At 39.1% G+C, this 18615-nt stretch overlaps 1 protein-coding gene across 2 annotated transcripts in view; it reads right to left on the reverse strand.

Moving 5' to 3' along the window:
* The window catches only part of APP (amyloid beta precursor protein), a 231715-nt gene that overhangs the window by 35847 nt on the left and 177253 nt on the right, over positions 1–18615 (reverse strand). For both annotated transcript variants that reach the window (XM_075770028.1, XM_075770018.1), the window contains 2 exons: positions 16933–17061; positions 14727–14826 (listed from right to left, as the gene is read on the reverse strand). In XM_075770028.1, the coding sequence (XP_075626143.1) occupies positions 14727–14826; positions 16933–17061 (229 nt within the window). The remainder of the gene's footprint in view (positions 1–14726; positions 14827–16932; positions 17062–18615) is intronic.

The raw sequence follows: 18615 nt of genomic DNA on the forward strand, positions 1-18615 counted from the left end.
GTCAGCAACCTCCCTATTCTTCTTAATGGAAGAAATTACAGAGTGCCTGAGTCACAGCGATTACTTCACTTGCACGTGCACACATATTATGTTTGAAGACAGTTTAAATCCTGCAAATGGCACGTGTCACAATTAGGGTTCGCTAAGAACATTTACACAATCATGTGTTACAGTGCATGTGATAAGAGGTAACATGTTTAGATGCAGCTTTCGGTTGTACACTTACTTTATGGGCTAATTCAGTATGTCATAGTTCATAATCTTCAACACGAGCATGTGCCCAAAGGAGTGCTGACTGATGTAATTACACTGATGTAATGCAGTCAAGTTTTTAACTAAATTCGAATGTCTGCATCTTGTCAGCTGTATGAATCAAAACTCCCCCAAATTGCTAAATATGAAAACAAGACCTCCTTAAAGGCTTTGCCTTGGTGAGTACTTTACAACAAAACAAACCCAAACTATTATTTACCTGTACACCTGCATTTATATTAGAGCTCTTACATAAACTGACAGAATACTTGTAACCCACAGTTATGCTTGTAGCACTTCCACGAACTTGATGCAAATGAACAGATGTATTTCATATTCAGAAAGCACTTATATTTTCCCACAAGTCATTTCTACTGAGACATGTTGTAAATAAGGGTTTACGTAGGGAACTCCAAAATACAAAGTATTAGCAGAACAAATAAGGGTTTTAGAGAGGCAACACTTATGGTTCAAAGGGCTTTCTGTATCTGTGATGAACATAAATTGTAGTCTACAGAGTCAGAAAGGCAGTTAAGTCACCTGTGTATCCTGCGGGTTTCGTATAGGTAACTTACTGCGTCAAGTAGGAGTTCCTCCTCTAAGGCGAAAGGAGAGAATATACCAGAAAATACCACGGGTATTTCCTCCAGCCTCTGCCCAAGTCAGAGGAAATTTCAAACACATGCTTAAATTGAATTGCACTGAAGTCTGTGCCTAACCACAAAGAGTTAAGCTCCACTGAATGTCAAGCATATTGTTAATTCTAAGGTGTTTTGCTGAATCAAGCATTATAAGATTACAATGTTACATACTACTAGGTGTCATAATTATAACATTGTCAAGCTGCAAAACACAATTATGTGGTATTCAATGTTGAACTAATTCATTTGTATAGTACAAGTCAAACATAATTTAGAGAGCAACTCTGATGAGAACTTTATTTAAAACGACCTGCCTACTGGAAGGTGTGAGAGCGGCTTTGTTGCCTGCATGCTTTGAAGATGATGATAAAAGAGCGATATGCTAGATCACTACTGTAAAATACTGGAAATGAGCCCAACCTACAATGCTCAGGTCCATATTGACAGAGAAGTGTGACCACCCCATCAGATTTAATCTTCTTCTTGTCTCCTAGTTAGCCTGTGAAATTACACAACAGGTCTTCTTATCTGGAAACTTTTACAGTGCAGTATGTCTCTCTCAGGGTTAATCTGAGACTGAAAGAGCAAGAACCATGGAAAACATTATTTCATAGTTCTTATTTTCTGCCCTTTAGAGACATCACCACTAGGGCAAGAGTAAGCAGCAGCAGTAGTTTTTCAGATTTCAGAAATTTCTTATGTGTATGAAAATCTTGTTCAATAAGGTGAAATAACTTTTCCAAGTTGTCAGAAAATGAACATTTAAGGTATTATGAAACAGCTGACCTAAGAATTATTTTCCCAGAAGTTAGTAACAGAATAACCATCCCATAGCCTTAGACAATACCCTGTTGCCTAAGAATCAAATTTTAGAAGAAATACACCTCTGAACTTAAGAATAGCTGCAATATTTAGAACTATACTAAAAATATGCTTCAAATATATTTTAAAAGAATCACAACTTTATCACTTCTTTCCCATTTCTTGCTGCTTCTGCTCTTTCAGAATATGTGGATTTCAATGATGTGATCATCATAACAACAACCCAAGTGAGTCTCCTCCTGTAAGTAGGTACGGGTAATAATGTTTCAGTTAGATTTGCCTTGCAGACTATTTGACTTAAATTATAAAAAAACCCAAAGATGTCTAACTTGGATACAGAGCAATTGCCTTTTTCAGGTAGATCAGGTTATAAGAAGTTTTCCAGTAGTGAACAGCATCCAAAGCATGAGAATGCCTGGAATATCCAATTCAGGAAAGCATGATTAATTTCAATATGACCTAGGTGTCTCTTTTCATTAGGGATGGACTTCAATGCAAATTCAGTTTCGTATATGGCTATGCAATTGCAGAGCGCTTCGAGCAAAGGTTCATGAGAATTTCCACACCACTTCATCAAGGAAGAACCAGAATCATCCTCTCCCATTTTTTGAGCCTGCTATGAAACTAAAGATCTTTAAATTTTTTCTAATTTTGTAATAAGTCTGCTATGACACTCTTTACCTTCAGTGAAGGAATATTATAATTACTACAGACCCTTAGCTACCTGACAGCTACATAAATTAGTTATTAACTAAAATTAAATATCAATATATGGCTATAGATGTGTGCACATTTATATTTTTTTAATATTTAACAGCCAGTCACCTGATTAATGACTGCATTTCCCCTTCAGTTCAAAGCAGAGAGTATTAAAGCAAGTTTGTGGGATAAAGTAAGTAAAAAACCCAGAAGCTTGTGTGATCTCTGAAAAAGAGTTATGAAACAGAAATTAAAGACCATGCTATTCCCTTTCACACCTTCAAGCTTTTTTGTCCATTTCTGTGGTGTCCTTCCCCTCCTCTAACCCCCTCCCTCATTCAATTTGGTTAAAATATTAATATTGTCTCAGAAAAATAATTCACCATTCACAGCCTCAAAAGCACTGGATTGAAATGTAGAAAAATCCTACTTCTATGTTACGGAACTCTTTGAGGTAAAAATTCTGAATGAAACATAGTTTGTTGGGTGGGTGGGTTTGGTTTTTTTTTTCTTTTGTGCTAGCATGTGGAAAGTTTCTCTCCAGGTAAGACGGCAAGCTAACACCAAGGCAGACAAGGATATATTAAAAAATGCTTTGGGAAAAAATTGACTTGAAACTCTATAACGTAATCAAGAACGTACATCGTATGTCATCATCCTGATCCACATAAGGCACTGTGGCAAATTCCCCAGGTTTAAATTTAACTCCACATTTAATTCCCAATTAACATATTATTAAGTGCTTCAAAATAGGCTGAAGAGTCTAAATTAAAACAAATAAACAGCCCCCCCTAATCATCACTGATATTTCTGCCAGATGAATCAGCATTCATTATTCCCCCTCAGGCTTGTGTGAAGTAGAAAAAGCCAAGTACATTTCCATCCCAAATAAATAAGTTATAAGGCTTGTAAGTGAAACTGCCCTGCAAAAAAGCATTTATATGAAAAACTGCTACAGAATTTTATTGTCTTATTTTCTGAAAATAATTATTAATTTATATATTATTTAATACACAGTAAAACTAAAAACTCTACCAGTTTCCTACACCTGAAAAAAGTCAGTTACCCATCATTTTCTATAAACACCTGTAAAGGTCAGAGTATGAATCCCACAACAATTTTTGATATGTACTGAACTTGGCAGCTTGGGAATCATTAAATAATCCATAAAAATATACAAATTTGAACATCAATTTGTTGCACCTGATTCCCTTGGTCAAAAGAGAGAATTTTCGATTTGACTCACTTGTAATAGTTTAAATCAGAATTCACCAAAACTGAAAAGACAAAATATATGTTGGCTATTTATTAATTGCAGTTTTAGAATTTGATAGGCCAAATGTATCCTGGGTTGTCCAAGTATTCTGAAGAGATGCATTTATTAAATTTAACAAATATATCCACATATGACCTATTCTGATGGCTTTTACACCATTTTTCATATGCATGATCTAATAGCAGGAAGCAGAACAGTGAAAGGACTGGAACCCCACCCAGGTAGCACCATTCAGGAAAATGCATTTTTCAATTAAATTGGACATATGAGAACCACACAGCAGGAGAAAGCTGTGCTGATGAAAGATTGCTTCATTTATAATCCCACGTGTATGGGAACTGACTGTTAGGAGATTACTGAAACATTTCCATCAATCCAGCCGTTCTGCAAAATCACATATCCTCAGTAATTCTTTTCCCTTTTTATCCCAATAATAAAAGCTTACCTAGCAGGAATACGTCAGATACTCTTGGCCATAACAGGCACCTGTGAATTTTCACTCTGCGCATCTGAAGAGAAAGTTATGCTTGAGTAAAGCAAAACTTAGTACGTGGTTGGCCTTAGAGGCATATTTAGCCCTCCCCCTCAGGATATCTGCCCATAGTGTTGCATTTCAGACTTCAGTGTTTGAATTCCCCTGGATAACAATTCCAGAGAGCGCTCTGGGAACGATGGCTGACACGCTAGCTCTGTAATATATAAAGCTATAATATAAAGCTTGTGCAGACAGTCTGTAACTGGTTCTTACTGGACACTTGCAATTTGACAGCACGTAAGGATTAAGATGATTAATTTGCTTCTTTCACAGTCTAGCATTCCCTGTTAGGAATCTGATCTTAGAGTGAATCACATAGAATGACAAAACTGTGTTTCAAACCAAGTAATTAGGGAAAGAAAATCCATTATTCAACAGCAAGTACCAAGTGGAAGCTGTTGCTGGAGCCCCTGTGCTCCCACAATTTTGGGCTGCTTCATACTTATGGACACTGACATTGTTAACTTGATTTAAGATGACAGGAAGATGACATATTTATGAATTAAATTACATGTATATTCAATGCATCAAGAAAATTTTCAATAACTAAGTGGAATGACATTTCTGTAAGCAGGCAATGTGTCACTGAGCCATTGCCTCCCCATCTGAACGGAAACTATGCATTCAGAAAGATGGGCTCTTCTGAGCTAACCTGCTCTCAGGTCATATTGCAAACTGGACAACTGCAAAATTTTTTCAGACTTTTGTTATCCATTCGATAAAAGAATGACATCTTAAATTTGGCACATGATGAGCGAACTTATTAATTCCTTAAAGTATAATGGCAAAAGCAATTATCAGGAAATACAGAAGAGAAAGGTGGAAAGAAGTCACCTCATTCCATAAAACAGTAAAATCAGACTTTAAAAGAATTTTAGTATCAGCACATGCTTTATCTGTATTGTCTCCAAAAAATGAGTGCTCCAGCTTTTCTTTTCACATACACCGAAGACATAATAGAGCAGGAATTCAACTCAAATAGATGTTCACAAAAAAATCTGTAACTAGGAGGTAATCCCGACCTATGATGCTTTTTAAAATCAAACATATCCAGTATACTGACTTAAAATAATACACACACTCCTATATATTCAACATTTTCATACAACTGTAGCCCCTCTACCAGCAGAAACAATGCTCTCCAAGACAGAATTTCTCAATCTGCTGTCTCCAAGATACCAGAAAATGACATGTGAAATGACTGGAGGGTTAGAAGAAAATCCTCATCAAACCCACGCATTTCCATGCATCCAATCAAACAAGAAAATAACCCAGGAGATAATACAACCAGCCATCAGACAATTATTCAAAGTTTAGTGCATTTTTACTTAACTCTAGGATGAAAATCCATTGTGCACAAGGTCACCTGTAGAGTCCTCCAAAGGGGTATTTAAAAAAAAGCTGTGAAATGGACATGGTACCAGCTTCAACCTGCTGCCACTGTGAGCCCAGAGTGGTCTCTTGGTCATAAACTTCCTGTGGGACTTGTGGTGGTGATGGTAACTTGCTATTTAAGGACAAGTGTCTATGAAAAAATATGTCAGGCTAGAGTAACAGAAACGATACAGAATAGAGACTTCAAGAAGGATCTGCTAATGCAGGGCAGAGTGCTCTAGCCATCAGCTCCTGAAGAAAATCATGGCAACACCTTTAAACCTCCCTTGCTAACGGATGAATTATTTAGAATGAAAGACTTAAATACCCACTGAAATAGCAGATGCCTAGAAAATTAAAAAAATACTTTGTTTATAATTTACAAGCCTGTAATTATTATCAGAAGTTCCTAGTTTTCGGTTCCAACACTTGGATCACGAGACCAAATTTCCTTAAAGATGCAAGTGAAACAGAATAGTGTTTTTCAAACCACAGAAAAAAAATCCTCTTAATAAACTTCATAAGACCTTTTTATTCTGATCAAATTTCTGAAAAGCAGAAGAACACGATGTCCAATATCTTTCCCTGATGAAAAAGCGACCCCAATCCAAAGTCGTGTGAAGCCATTTTTCCTTTTCATAATATCTGTAAGATCTGGAGAAAGCTGGATCTTTTACTGACTAAAGCCATGTTCACAATATTTATGAGATTAAAAGAGGGCTTGTGCACACAAAAATCAGGATTCCTATCTTTTCTGAAGAACATTAGTGCCCATGACAAGACACAATAGACCATTTAGCCACAAAAGATGGGGAGGATACAGTATGCTACTAATGAAAGTAATTGGGAACATCAATGTCAGTGAAGTGCATTTATATCTATTTTAATCATCTACTATTCTCTGCCTAATTTTCTATGACAGTTAAATAATCTGGACAGAAAATAACAGATGTTTAGAAGAGGAAAATGCTGGCTCTGTTTCCAGGATTTTTTTTCCTTCTCCCCTAAGCTGCAGCAAAGGACATATTTTACTAGCAGACAGAACTGAGCCTCCAACCTGGAGAAGTAACTGAGGTTCTTCAGCTCTTCCAAGTTCTCGAATGGCATGCAGAATTTACAAAGCCTCAGCAACACCTAACTGTTGTTCCAGCTGGCAACTACCTTTGCCTATTAAAATAAAACACACTAAGGGAGGACAGTTAGTTAGTTAGTTCAACGAGAAGTGCAAAGTCCTGCACCTGGAGAAGATCAACCTCATGCACCAATATATGCTGGGGACTGACCAGCTGGAAAGCAGCTCGTCAGAAAAGGACCTGGCAGTCCTGGTGGACGCTAAGTTGAACATGAGCCATAAATGTGCCCTTGCTGCAAAGGCAGCCAACAGTATCCTGGGCTGCATTAGGCAAAGTGTTGCCAGCAGGTGGAGGGAGGTGATCCTTCCCCTCTACCCAGCACTGCTGAGCCCACACCTGGAGTGCTGGGTCCAGTTATGGGCTCCCCAGTACGAGAGAGACATGGACATACTGGAAAAAGTCCAATGAAGGGCCACAAAGGTGATGAAGGGACAGGAGCATCTCTCCCATGAGGAAAGACTGAGAGAGCCGGGACTGTTCAGCCTGGAGGAGGCTCAGGGGGATCTCATCAATGTGTATAAATACCTGAAGGGAAGGTGCAAAGAGGACAGAGCCAGGCTCTTCTCAGTAGTGTCCAGTGACAGGACAAGAGGCAGTGGGCACAAACAGAAGCACAGAATGTTCTCTCCGAACATCAGGAAACACTCTTTTACTGTGACGGTGACTGAACACTGGCACAAGTTGCCCACAGAGGCTGTGGAGTCTCCATCCTTGGAGATACTCAAAAGCAATCTGGAGACTGTCCTGGGCAACTGGCTTTAGATGACCCTGCTTGTGCAGGGAGCTTGGACCAGATGACCTCCAGAGGTCTCTTCCAACCTCTGTGATTCTGTGACATCAGTTGATTCCTCACATAAACAGAATACATCACCTTGCTCCAACAAATAACTCAATGGTATCTTATTGAGCTATTTATGGCATCTAAATCATTATAAAAATATTTTATGGAAGTAACAAAGTGGCAAAACTGGTGACTTTGTAAAGATTATAAGCTTGTGATGATTAAAAGAACACCTGGGGGAAAAAAACCAACAACTGATGCTTTAAAAACCAATGTCCTTGGGTGGAAGAGGTCTTAACTGCTTATCAGGCAGTCCACCTGGGCCATATCATGTCTGTGTTTAAGCATACAAAAATTATCTAAATGCTGCTGTGTAAAGCTTAACACAGAATTCATTTGCTTTTGTGGGAGAACTCTGCTATTTTTAACCACTGACCCCAAAATATATTTTTTGCTAGAGTTCTAACAAATCATCTATTCAACTGAATGCTATAGGGTTTAGAGGGAGAAGATTAAAGGTAAATAAGCACTTCACAGAAAATTCAAATTTTTCTCTGGAAAGCCAAGGTTACTGGATACGCACAAATATGTCAAGTCAATTATGGGGAGAAAGCATCACGTAGTTAGTGCTGAAAGTCACTCCAGGGCATCTGTGCAAATATACGTTCTCTGAAGGCTGCTTTCGACGGCCTGTTCCAGTTGCATTACCCTTATGGGCAAAAAGGGCAGAGCAGAGCAGGAGGAACAGTAATATATGATATAGCACAGACAGACCAGTCTCTTGAAAACCAGAAGGTAGGTTTTACAGTACCTTAGGGTAAGACCTGCACATAATTGTACTACTTCCAGAAAATCTGTTTAAAGTTTACTGAGAAATTTCTGTATGGTGTAGATATACCCATCAAATCTGAATGGAAGAATTGCTGCCAAGGAAAAATGTGCTGAGTTTAAAGAGACGAGGGTAGAAATTTCAACACTTATGGTTTGGCAAAGATGATATTCCCTTGTGTCCAAGATTGAAGACGCTCCTTCTCAAGTACTAGCCAAGTGCCTGGGGCAATTTAGAAACGACAATTCCATTGACCTCCAGAACAGCAGAAAGTATAAAACTTAACAGGAATTGTCCAACCTTCCTCATTTACAGATTTTTATAACTACTGCAGCTGCATACTGGATTTGTGGCTGTTTATTTTACCCTGGGTAAAAAGTTCAACTCCATTTGACTCCTTTAAAAAACGAAAAAGAAACATTAACTGGAAAGTATGGATAACCAAAACCAGAGGAACTGTTTTTCTTCAGAAAGAACATCTCTAGTTTCCCAGTCCTCAGCATGCTTCTCTGCACCTCCATGTACTGCTAGAAAGCGCCAGTATTTTACAACCAAGTGGACCTCCCCAGTGCCTGTTCTCAACAACACCCAGAGCCCATGCTTACACTAGCAAGTCATGAAGTGGAATAACACAGTAAATAAGGATGACTGAGACATTTTTTACTGAAATGTACTCCTATGTCAACTAAAATGTTACTGTACACAGACTGAGGAGGATTTGGATACGTTGACTGAATTAAACAGGTTTGTGAAATGGTGCAAAACCCAACTGTCCTGGGGATGAGCACCACTGATGACAATTCCTCATCTTTCTCTATGCCAGTCCACTGAACTTGGTCTGTCCCAGTACAGATAAATCCTAGAGTTATTAATTTACCCATGCATCAACATCCCTGTTTTTCTTCATCAGAAAAAACCATAAATTAAGACATTAAAACCACTCTGATACCTGACATTAATTGCATCAAGCAACTTCTACAAGTACTTTTGCCTCTAGTCTAAGAGGAAGACTAGAACTGCTTCCCATGAAGCAGACTAGAACTGCCACCTCCATGACCAACACGCAATTTCAATTCTCTAGTGTAATGTACTGAAATTCAGTCATAAAGTAATTACGGTTCTTACTTGATATGAACTAAACAGTTCTGTACGATCCCACTCCAATACCCTTGGTAACCTTCCAACATCCTTTTAACAAGCTATTGACACATTAAATGTATGTCAACTTCCTGTTATTATTCTGATACCTCAATATGGCGACCGAACTTCAAACAAAGGTGTAGAAATCCCAAGCATCGCTTCATGATTTTATATGTATTTTTTGAAGGCAAGAGTTCTTCCCTTCAGCTAAATCTTAAGACAGAAAGTACAAGGAAGAGTTGCAGAAAAACAAGACACCAAGAAGTCCCACTGGAGTCTGAAAGACATTACTAATTACATATTCAAAACATTACTTTTTAAGGGAGAGGATGAAAAAACCAATCACAAAAGAAATGGCACCAAACAGGACAGACACAAAATTTGCTTTTGCAAAGCCCCCAGGGGTGTGTTTTGGTTTTGCAATATAAATCCTGACCACTATGGTTGTCATTTTGGACTGTCAGCCTGCAGCAAGCAGCTAATACCCTCAAAACTTCTGAAGGAGGGTACCACAGAATGAATGGAGAACAGCATCCTAATTCAACTCATGGCAAGAAATGCAGCACGGCTGTGGAGTGACTACAGGTCAAAATTAGCAGCTAGAAACAAGAAATGAACAGTAAGTCGTATAAATGCTGAAAGACCAGAACGACCTGAGGCAGGGCTAACTTTGCCCTCGACAAGTAGTCCAGACAACATGCAGAGATGCAGACTGATAGATACAGGGACTGATGGTTAAAGAGAAAGTGTTAAAAGAAAGCAAGTCCTCAGACATCTTCAGTCTGTAGCTTGTCCTGTATTTACAGCTGTCAAGCTTTTTTCTAAAAATACTTAAAAAATCTTCACAGGAATTTGTGAGGCAAAACTCTCTTGCATAAATTTTGTCATGCTAAGCTGGAGCATACAAATACTTGAAATAGCACATGACCCACAACACACTGCATGCATTTGAATGCAAGCAGTGATCTAGGGTCTGCTTGTGTTTGTCCTCTCTCCCAGCTTTAAGAATGTGAGTGTGGCAGCCGGAACATGCTGCAGAAGAAAGGGATAGGCACAGTGGAATGGAATAATAAAATAACAATAGCTTGCCTTTATTTGTCAAGGGACAGATGAAATCATATTCTCTTATTACTCATAACCGAATGTTTCAGAGCTTAGTTACGATACTGTTGCGGTAGGCGGTGCTGAATATTTCATCAGTGGTGGGCTACAAAACATGGAGTTGAGGACATCAGTTTGGAGACAGAGCAGCAAAGACAATAAAAATTCAGCTCACTGCCTGCCCATTAGACTGATGCACAAAGCTCTGACGTAGCTTCTGATTCAGAAGCTGTGCCTGCTGTGCCACTCCCAGCATAAATTGCCTTTTACATACATGGATAAGCAGTCTAATCAAATAAGGATTTAAAGCAGGTTGTGCTCAAAGGAACTGCTGATTTCTCTTAGAGCCTGCCATTGCTTTCTCTGAGCTTTTGTACATATTAAATAGTATATGAGATTTATCAGAGGGAAAAGGTGAGTACAAATACCAAGGTAACCAAATAATCTGCTCACCTACAGTGTGCAAATAAAGCTCTCTTCTCAGATTTTTTCGTGCCACTCTCCTATTCATGGAGCATACGCTTGCCCATGAGAAACACCACTTAACATCAAGAACTACATCAGTTGCTGAGAGTGACCTCGTTTGCAGCACATTTGCATCACTGCCCCTTGAGAAATCATTTGCAGCCAGAACGCCAAATGGTCTCCTACACAAATGACCTGCGTTACACTTTCCAACCTTTGTCCTAACAGTCGCAGTCAGACAGGCCATTATACGTTGGTCAAACGCTTAGCAAAAAAATCCTCACTTCACGTACGTGCTGCTTTCTACCCTTCAGAGTGCTTTGGGTCTTCCTATGTATCTATACATGCAAATCAAGACATCTTCTGTTTAGGCCAACAGACGTCAACTGGTGATGGACACCTGCAGATAAGGACTACAACACTTTTAAATTTTACCCTAATTTCCTACCATCATCTCTGCTGGAGTTCTGAAAATAACCAGAGGTTTTAAAAGGCTTCTTTTAGCATAGAAGCTGGATTTTGTATTTTGGATTCCACACCTTTAAACTATGGCTATGAACCTGCCTTTTGAGGTAGGAACTTCAAAAATATTCTGTATTTTGAAGGAACGTCAAATGTTCAACTGCTGGATTGTGATTCATCTGATCACCAAGCGTTAATTAAAAAATCTTCAGATTGTTGAAGAAAACATGCTCTATGCAGCTGCTATGCCCCAGGAATAACTCTAGATTCTCTTTCATGTAATCCAAATTCATTGCTCAGCATAAAGACTTCAAAAATTACAGAGAGAAACTACAAAGTTTGCACCTTATCTTCAGACACATATACTTTCCAACGACAGAATAGCACCTATTTCTAACAGATGAACCTTTGGTAGTGGACTGTCAGGAAGGCATAAGGGAAATTTTAATGTACTTCTACTTTAGTTTCTAAAAAAATAATTAAATCCCAAAACCTGAGATTCAAATTTGTCAACAGCTAATACTGGGAGAAACTGTGCAAAATAGGGCATAATATTTCTAGCAATGAGAAAATCTAGTAAAACCCAGCACCTTATTAGATATTAGAGGAATTTAACCCATGGTACAAATTCACAGGAAACTAGATCTCATTTATTTTGCTGTTCACAGAACTACTTGTTCAATTTAGGGAAAAACTACCTTTGCCAGAGCTGTGTCTTCTAAAGCAAAGATTATTAATTCCTCAGGATGAAAATTGTTCATGAAGAACTCTGCAGTAAATAAAGCATGGAACTAGAAACTGAAAGTATAATGAACAAAAAAACTGAACTAAAACATCAGCCATCTAACTTGCATCCTAGCCTAGCATATTTTCAACTATGCTTCCTTACATGTGATTTATTATTCAGACACTGTATGTGTGAGATGTTCTTACCTAGATTATTTTTCAACTTCTCCACTGACTCAGACTTTCTAAGTGAATGGTTCTAACAAAAGGTATTTAATGAAACATTTTTCTTTTTGATGACAGTTAGAATATTTCTTGGGAATGTTATGAAGTGCAATTTTATTAGTATTTTACTTCTCCACAGATACTGCAGCTGTAACAGATTTTCTGTTCCACGGGTTTAGGAAGAGTACAGAGACTAAGAAATTCAGTAATTTCAGAACAGAATTTGAAACAGACTGATCAGTGCTCTAAGTGAGAAGAACACTGTCTCCTTCAACAGATGGGAATGACCTCAATGAACTTCCAGTAAAACCAGTATGTAAAACCAAGTATACAGCCGATCTTACCAAGGAGAACATTGATACTGAAAGAGAACAGGCTTTCTTCTCATTACTGAAAACTATTTTATCTAGTACAGCCCAGATCTGATAGTGCCTTCTTTAATTTCTGCTGCCTGGTAACTCCCAGTATGAGAACTTATTCTTCATTGCTTTAAACTTTGCAATGCTTTGAAGAATTTTTAGTATGCCCAAACCCACAAAAATCAAGGTAGGGGCTCAAGAGACTGTGATAGACTTTTTCTTTGAGATATCTTAGTCCTCTCATCTTATTAGGAAATAGTATCCTACTAATTTTAGGCCCTTTTCCCTCCTAAAAATTAGTATTACATTTGAGATTAGGAGTCAGATTTTTGCAAACTACTTAGCATTTAATAGACTTTTGGTCCCATGTCACTTCAAAGCCTCTGAAATTCCCATTCCATTTCAGTATTTAGGAGGGAGAAGAAAATTTAGAAGAATGTCCTGACCAACAAGCGTTAACATTACCAATATTAGAAGAAATTGAAACTTCAAGCAAAAAACCCACGGGAATGATAGGAGAATGATGGTGGTACAGAAAGAAAACAAACTGAGTGTCTTGAAGACCCAACAGCACTGGCATCTCCTTTGCTACAGAAATTATATACTTTCAAATGACCAATAACATAGTGGGTTCCCCCCCGACCAGCTCTCTACAACTGCAGACTGAGACTGTTGATTGAGCCTTACAACTGTGGAGCACAGAAACACATGGTGAAGGACAATTACTAATTTGGTTATCTTTTTATTCCCTCCCAACCCCTTTGCCAACCTCCTGATCTCATCCCCAGCCCTCTCAAGCTGCCTTACAAGTAGCAGCACATCTCCTTCCTAACCTGTGCTTTGGGCAAATGAATCCCCCACTACTCTCTGTCCATCCCCCTCCCTGTGTCCTCAATGCATCCTAATCCTTAGAGCAATGGCACGCCTCCTTCCCTTGTGCTTTAAAGAAATCAATAATTTATTTAGTCAGCTGAGGCTGATTATTTGTGAAACGAATCCATTAACTGCTGTTTGGCAGAGTGTTACACCTTGTGAAAAAAGCTGCTTCAAAGACAGTGACTGTCCCATCTCCAGCCTCTGCATTCATCCATGTATTATTTTTCTTAAAGAAGTACATTAGCAACATGATGTCCAAAGCTGTGGCTGTATCTGAAATTAATACAGGGTAAGTGAAGTCGCCTTGCTGTAACAGCAGCAACACAGCAGAGTCCAAGTGCCGTGACAGAGATGTCACTGTAGTAGCAATGCCACAGCCAAGAGCAGGAACCTGAATGGGAGGAAATACCATTCTCCCTCACAGCTGTCTGCTGCGACAGCACTCAAGGAAGATGCAAACATGGGACTGTTGCTACCTGACTGGTCCAGCCTGTGCACCAGAAAAATGAGAGAGGAGATACCCATTTGACCAACTAACCAAGGACTAAATGCATGACCAGTAAGATACTGCCAAGTTGCACTTAGCAACCTCCAGTTGATACTTATATTCTCCTCAGATGCGGGGGTCTGCAACTCATTCTTTAGCTTGGGGATTTCCAAAACATCTAACATCAGATAATGTAAATACTTACCATGTAAATTAAATATCCAAACCCAGGAAGGATTTACGAAATCTCATTGTCAATAGCTGTTTCCGTTACAGCATGGAGGGTCCAAATGTAAATTAACATATTTCAGGAAGAACATTTACAACAATATCATGATGTCACTGCATGCGTTATACAGGATTTGTCTTCCAAATATTCACTATAATTTAATTTATAATTTAAAAACATTGGCAAGTTTAGTCTCCTATTTTTCAGCTGGGACAGTATATCAATAGAAGAAGTAAGATGGTGTATTTTAGCTTTTGGTGGTAATTTCTTATCACAGAAATATTTCCCTTTTTCTACATTAATAGTTTGCATACCGACTTCATCCTGGATCTCCTCTGCCACAGCAGGCACATTGTAGAGGAAGGAGAGAGACTGGTTCATGCGTTCATATATCACACGTAGATGTGTCATAACCTATGGAAATAAAAGTATTTATAAGGAGGGGAATACTACTGCTAATTTGGCATTATTACAAATTTTATAGGTTATAGAGAGCAAGACAGTTTTCACTTGTGCTAGGTACAAGATTTCAGCATGCTCTGTGTACTGAAGCTGTCAAATCCATTGCAAAATTCATCTCTCTCCTACAGCTGCTACAAAAATAGTGTTCTAGATGCTCTTCCATAGCAACTACCTGAAATCCCATGGGAATGCAGTAATTTAAAGTAGGGGTTTACATTTGCATGTACACAAGCAGATATTGTGGCAGAAATCTGCAGCCTCATTTACCCTTCAATAACATTTACATTTGCCCATACCCATAAGTTTCCACATAACATGCAAACTAAGTGAGGCACAATGATTGCTGCATCAAAATGTTTCAGCTGATTTTTGCTTTTTTTTTTTCTTTCCTTTATCCTAATATTGCAAAAAGAAACAGCACCCTCTGAAAAAAGCTCCAATTTTCTTGGTAAAAAAGTTTGCAAATATTTTCAGCTAAAACCAAACATATTTCCACCTAGAAGCATTACTGCATTGTCTCATGTGATTACAACTCTATCACCTCAGGCTCCCTCACGCTGCTATGGGTTGAGTCACGACATCCCATGATATAGGCTCCCCCAGGGTACACTCCACAAGTATCACCTCTCTCAGTAGAAAGGGAAATTGAGGTGCACCTTAGAAGAATGACAGGGCAATTAGGCTTAAAGAGGAAAATGGCTTGCAGAGAGCAATTTCAATGAAAAATACCCAATATGATTTCTTCAAATTTAAAGATAGTATTTATGCTTTTGAACAAAATATTTTGTTTTCCACTTTCCACTGAAAAAAATTCCCCATCAGGTCCTCCAGCCTACATTGCCCCAACCTTTAACCAATTCAAGAAGCAAACAATACTGTAGAAATACTCATTCCTATGATGATACGTTAAGCAATACACTGCACTTCTTTTATCTAAATGTAAGTTTCTATTCTTTACCTGTGCTGCCACACAATCTATAGTCTGCAAAATTTCACTAGTTTTTGCTATTAAATAATCCCGTGGTTTAGAAACTAAAAACTCATGTTAGATGCAAAAGGACATGCTTTAATGTTGGGAAAGACAAGGGAAAGAACCATCACTGCAGAAGTCTGTTAGAAGTGTGCATTTCTAACGCTAGCAATTTCAAGACAGCATGACCTCACTGTACAAGTCTGTCCTGGAATAGATGTCTGAGAAGTCCAATATGCCAATTGTGCCATCCAGGGAGGTATATGGTTTTGATTCAGCTTCTAGTGATGCCAGTCAGTTCAAGAACTGTGGCTAGAACAGCGCTTCCCATTGCACCCTGCAGAGGGAATAGTGGCTGATTCTGCAGACACTATAATTCTGCAGATTACAGCACACTTTTTTTACAGCTTATCCATTGTGCCTACAATTTTAACTGCTGTTTTGAAAACCAGCTACGTATTCAGTCTTTTCTTTTCTTTTTTTTTTTTCTTTCTTACCCTCCATGATTTACGAAGGCAACATAAAAGCTGTTCCAAAACATACATGTTGAGGACTGCAGTAACATTCAGCAGTTGAAATGCCATGAATTACACTGCCTATTTTAAAAGAACATGTTAAACTTGAGCGCATCACAGTAATCACATTTATAGATGCTGCAAGTACCTCTGCAATGACTATAGAAAGGTAGGTTGCAGTCAGATGGCTACACCACTTCAGCTGAGGGAAGCATAACCATGTGTGGTCGCTAAATCTATTACTGACATTTTCCCAGAGGTATTATTTACCAAAGCACTAAATAAAGGCTTTGGGAATTAATGCTCTGGAGGGCTCCTCAGGAAACACCCACGACTGACTCACTGTCTGGATAGACAGAAAACCTGCTTTTCAGTTCTTCTCAGAAGACAAATTATACCCACCCTACTCCTACATCACTTTGCCTTAATGTCCTGCCAGAAAGCAGATTATTTTTTATTGCATGTAAAGTTGTCCACAGAAAGGCATCAGGTATTTTTTAAAAAAATAGGTTGACAGAAACTTCACAATGGTTACTATCAAACACGACCCCATTAACCTTCAGTGGAGATTACCTGAGATCTGATTTGGGCAGCTTTCTTTGGGTCTACCATGCGGACATGTTCAAAGTGTTTGAGAGTGTGCTGTCTGTCCTTCTGCTCAGCGCGCACGTACTTCTTCAGCATGTTGAATACATGACGAGGCTATAAGGAAGAAATAGGGAAAAAAACCAGTTTAGTTTAGAACAACACACGTTTTAGTTCCTCGCACTGGAGATGTATCTTAAACCAAAAGCACTTGGCCAGCTGGTGCCTGCAGCTATCTTCCGAAGGCAGGTCTGACTACGGTAAGGAAAATCTACTCACTCAACTCATTCGGCAGGATGCACCAGTGAACAGTGGTTGTAGGTGGTAGATGCAGTCCCTGGGGAGGGCATTCAGATTTCCTCCCTGACCATAAGGGGAAATTTGGCTGTTGCATTTCCTTGTCCAACCACTATACTATTGCCTCAACAAGACAGCAAGTGCCGCCTTAGCATGCTAGTTAATGGACACCCAACATCAATTTCCTTCAGGCTTTGCTTCCATTCTCTCCATCAGACTCTACTTCTCTCCCCCAACACAGGAAGCCCCCATGATCCAAACTCCCAGTTTTGCAATCTTCACCACCATCAGGCAAATCCCTCCCAGAAGATCCCCTCAAACCTGGACTCCATCCGAAGCATTTCAAAGATTCCCCATATATGCTCTACTATGCTGAATACTCAACCAGTATCGACATCCATCAACTATAGTCAAATTTTAGCAATAAAAAAGGTTACAACTACTAAGTTTTATCAACAGTAAACTGAATGCACACATTCAGATTCAAATCAGAAGGTAACCTGCTGAACAGCTGCACAGAAGACCATGCAAAAGCACTAAGTCAAGGAATAATCATAAGACTTGACTGCAAAAATTAAAAAATTCAAGACTTCTGTCCTGTCACTACTGCTACGCCACCAGGGAGAAAGAGAGAGGAAAGGAACCACTGAGCTGAGGTATGCAAAATACACATCCAGAATACACAACTGACTGAAAAGCCATACGAAAAAGGGCCACCTACTTGGTTCTTCTGAAGGTACTCAGCTTGGATGCCAGAATTTGTAAAAATCTTAGCCTATATATATAGCAGGTGATTTTAATTAGTACAAACTATTAAATCGTATAAGGTCTGGCTGAGATGGAGTTAACTTTCCCCACAGCAGCCCTCACAGTGCTGTGCTGTGCATTGGTAACCAGCAAGGTGTTGGTAACACACCAGGGTTTTGGCTAGTGCTGAGCAGCGCTGGCACACACCAAGGCTGTCTCTCTCCAACATTTCTACCACCCCTCAGCAGTAGGCTGGGGGTGGGCAAGATCTTGGGAGGGGACACAGCCAGGACAGCTGACCCAAAGTGATCAAAGAGATATCCCAAACCATATGATGTCTGCTCAGCAATAAGAAGCTGAAAGAAAGGAGGAGGAAGGGGGCATTTGTTATTTCAATGTTTGTCTTGCGGAGCAACCGCTATGTGTAGTGAAGCCCTGCTTCCCGGGAAGTAGCCAGACATTACCTGCTGATGGGAAGTAAAAGAATAAATCTTTTGGTTTTGCTTTGTTTCCGCACACGGCCTTTAGTTTTTGCTTTATTAAACTGCCTTTATCTTGACCCATGAGTGGTTTTTTGGGGTTTTTTTTTCATCTTATTTTTCTCCCCTCTCTGTCCTGCTGAAGAGG

Source organism: Balearica regulorum, chromosome 1, assembly GCF_011004875.1.
Source record: "Balearica regulorum gibbericeps isolate bBalReg1 chromosome 1, bBalReg1.pri, whole genome shotgun sequence".
NCBI lineage: Eukaryota > Metazoa > Chordata > Aves > Gruiformes > Gruidae > Balearica > Balearica regulorum.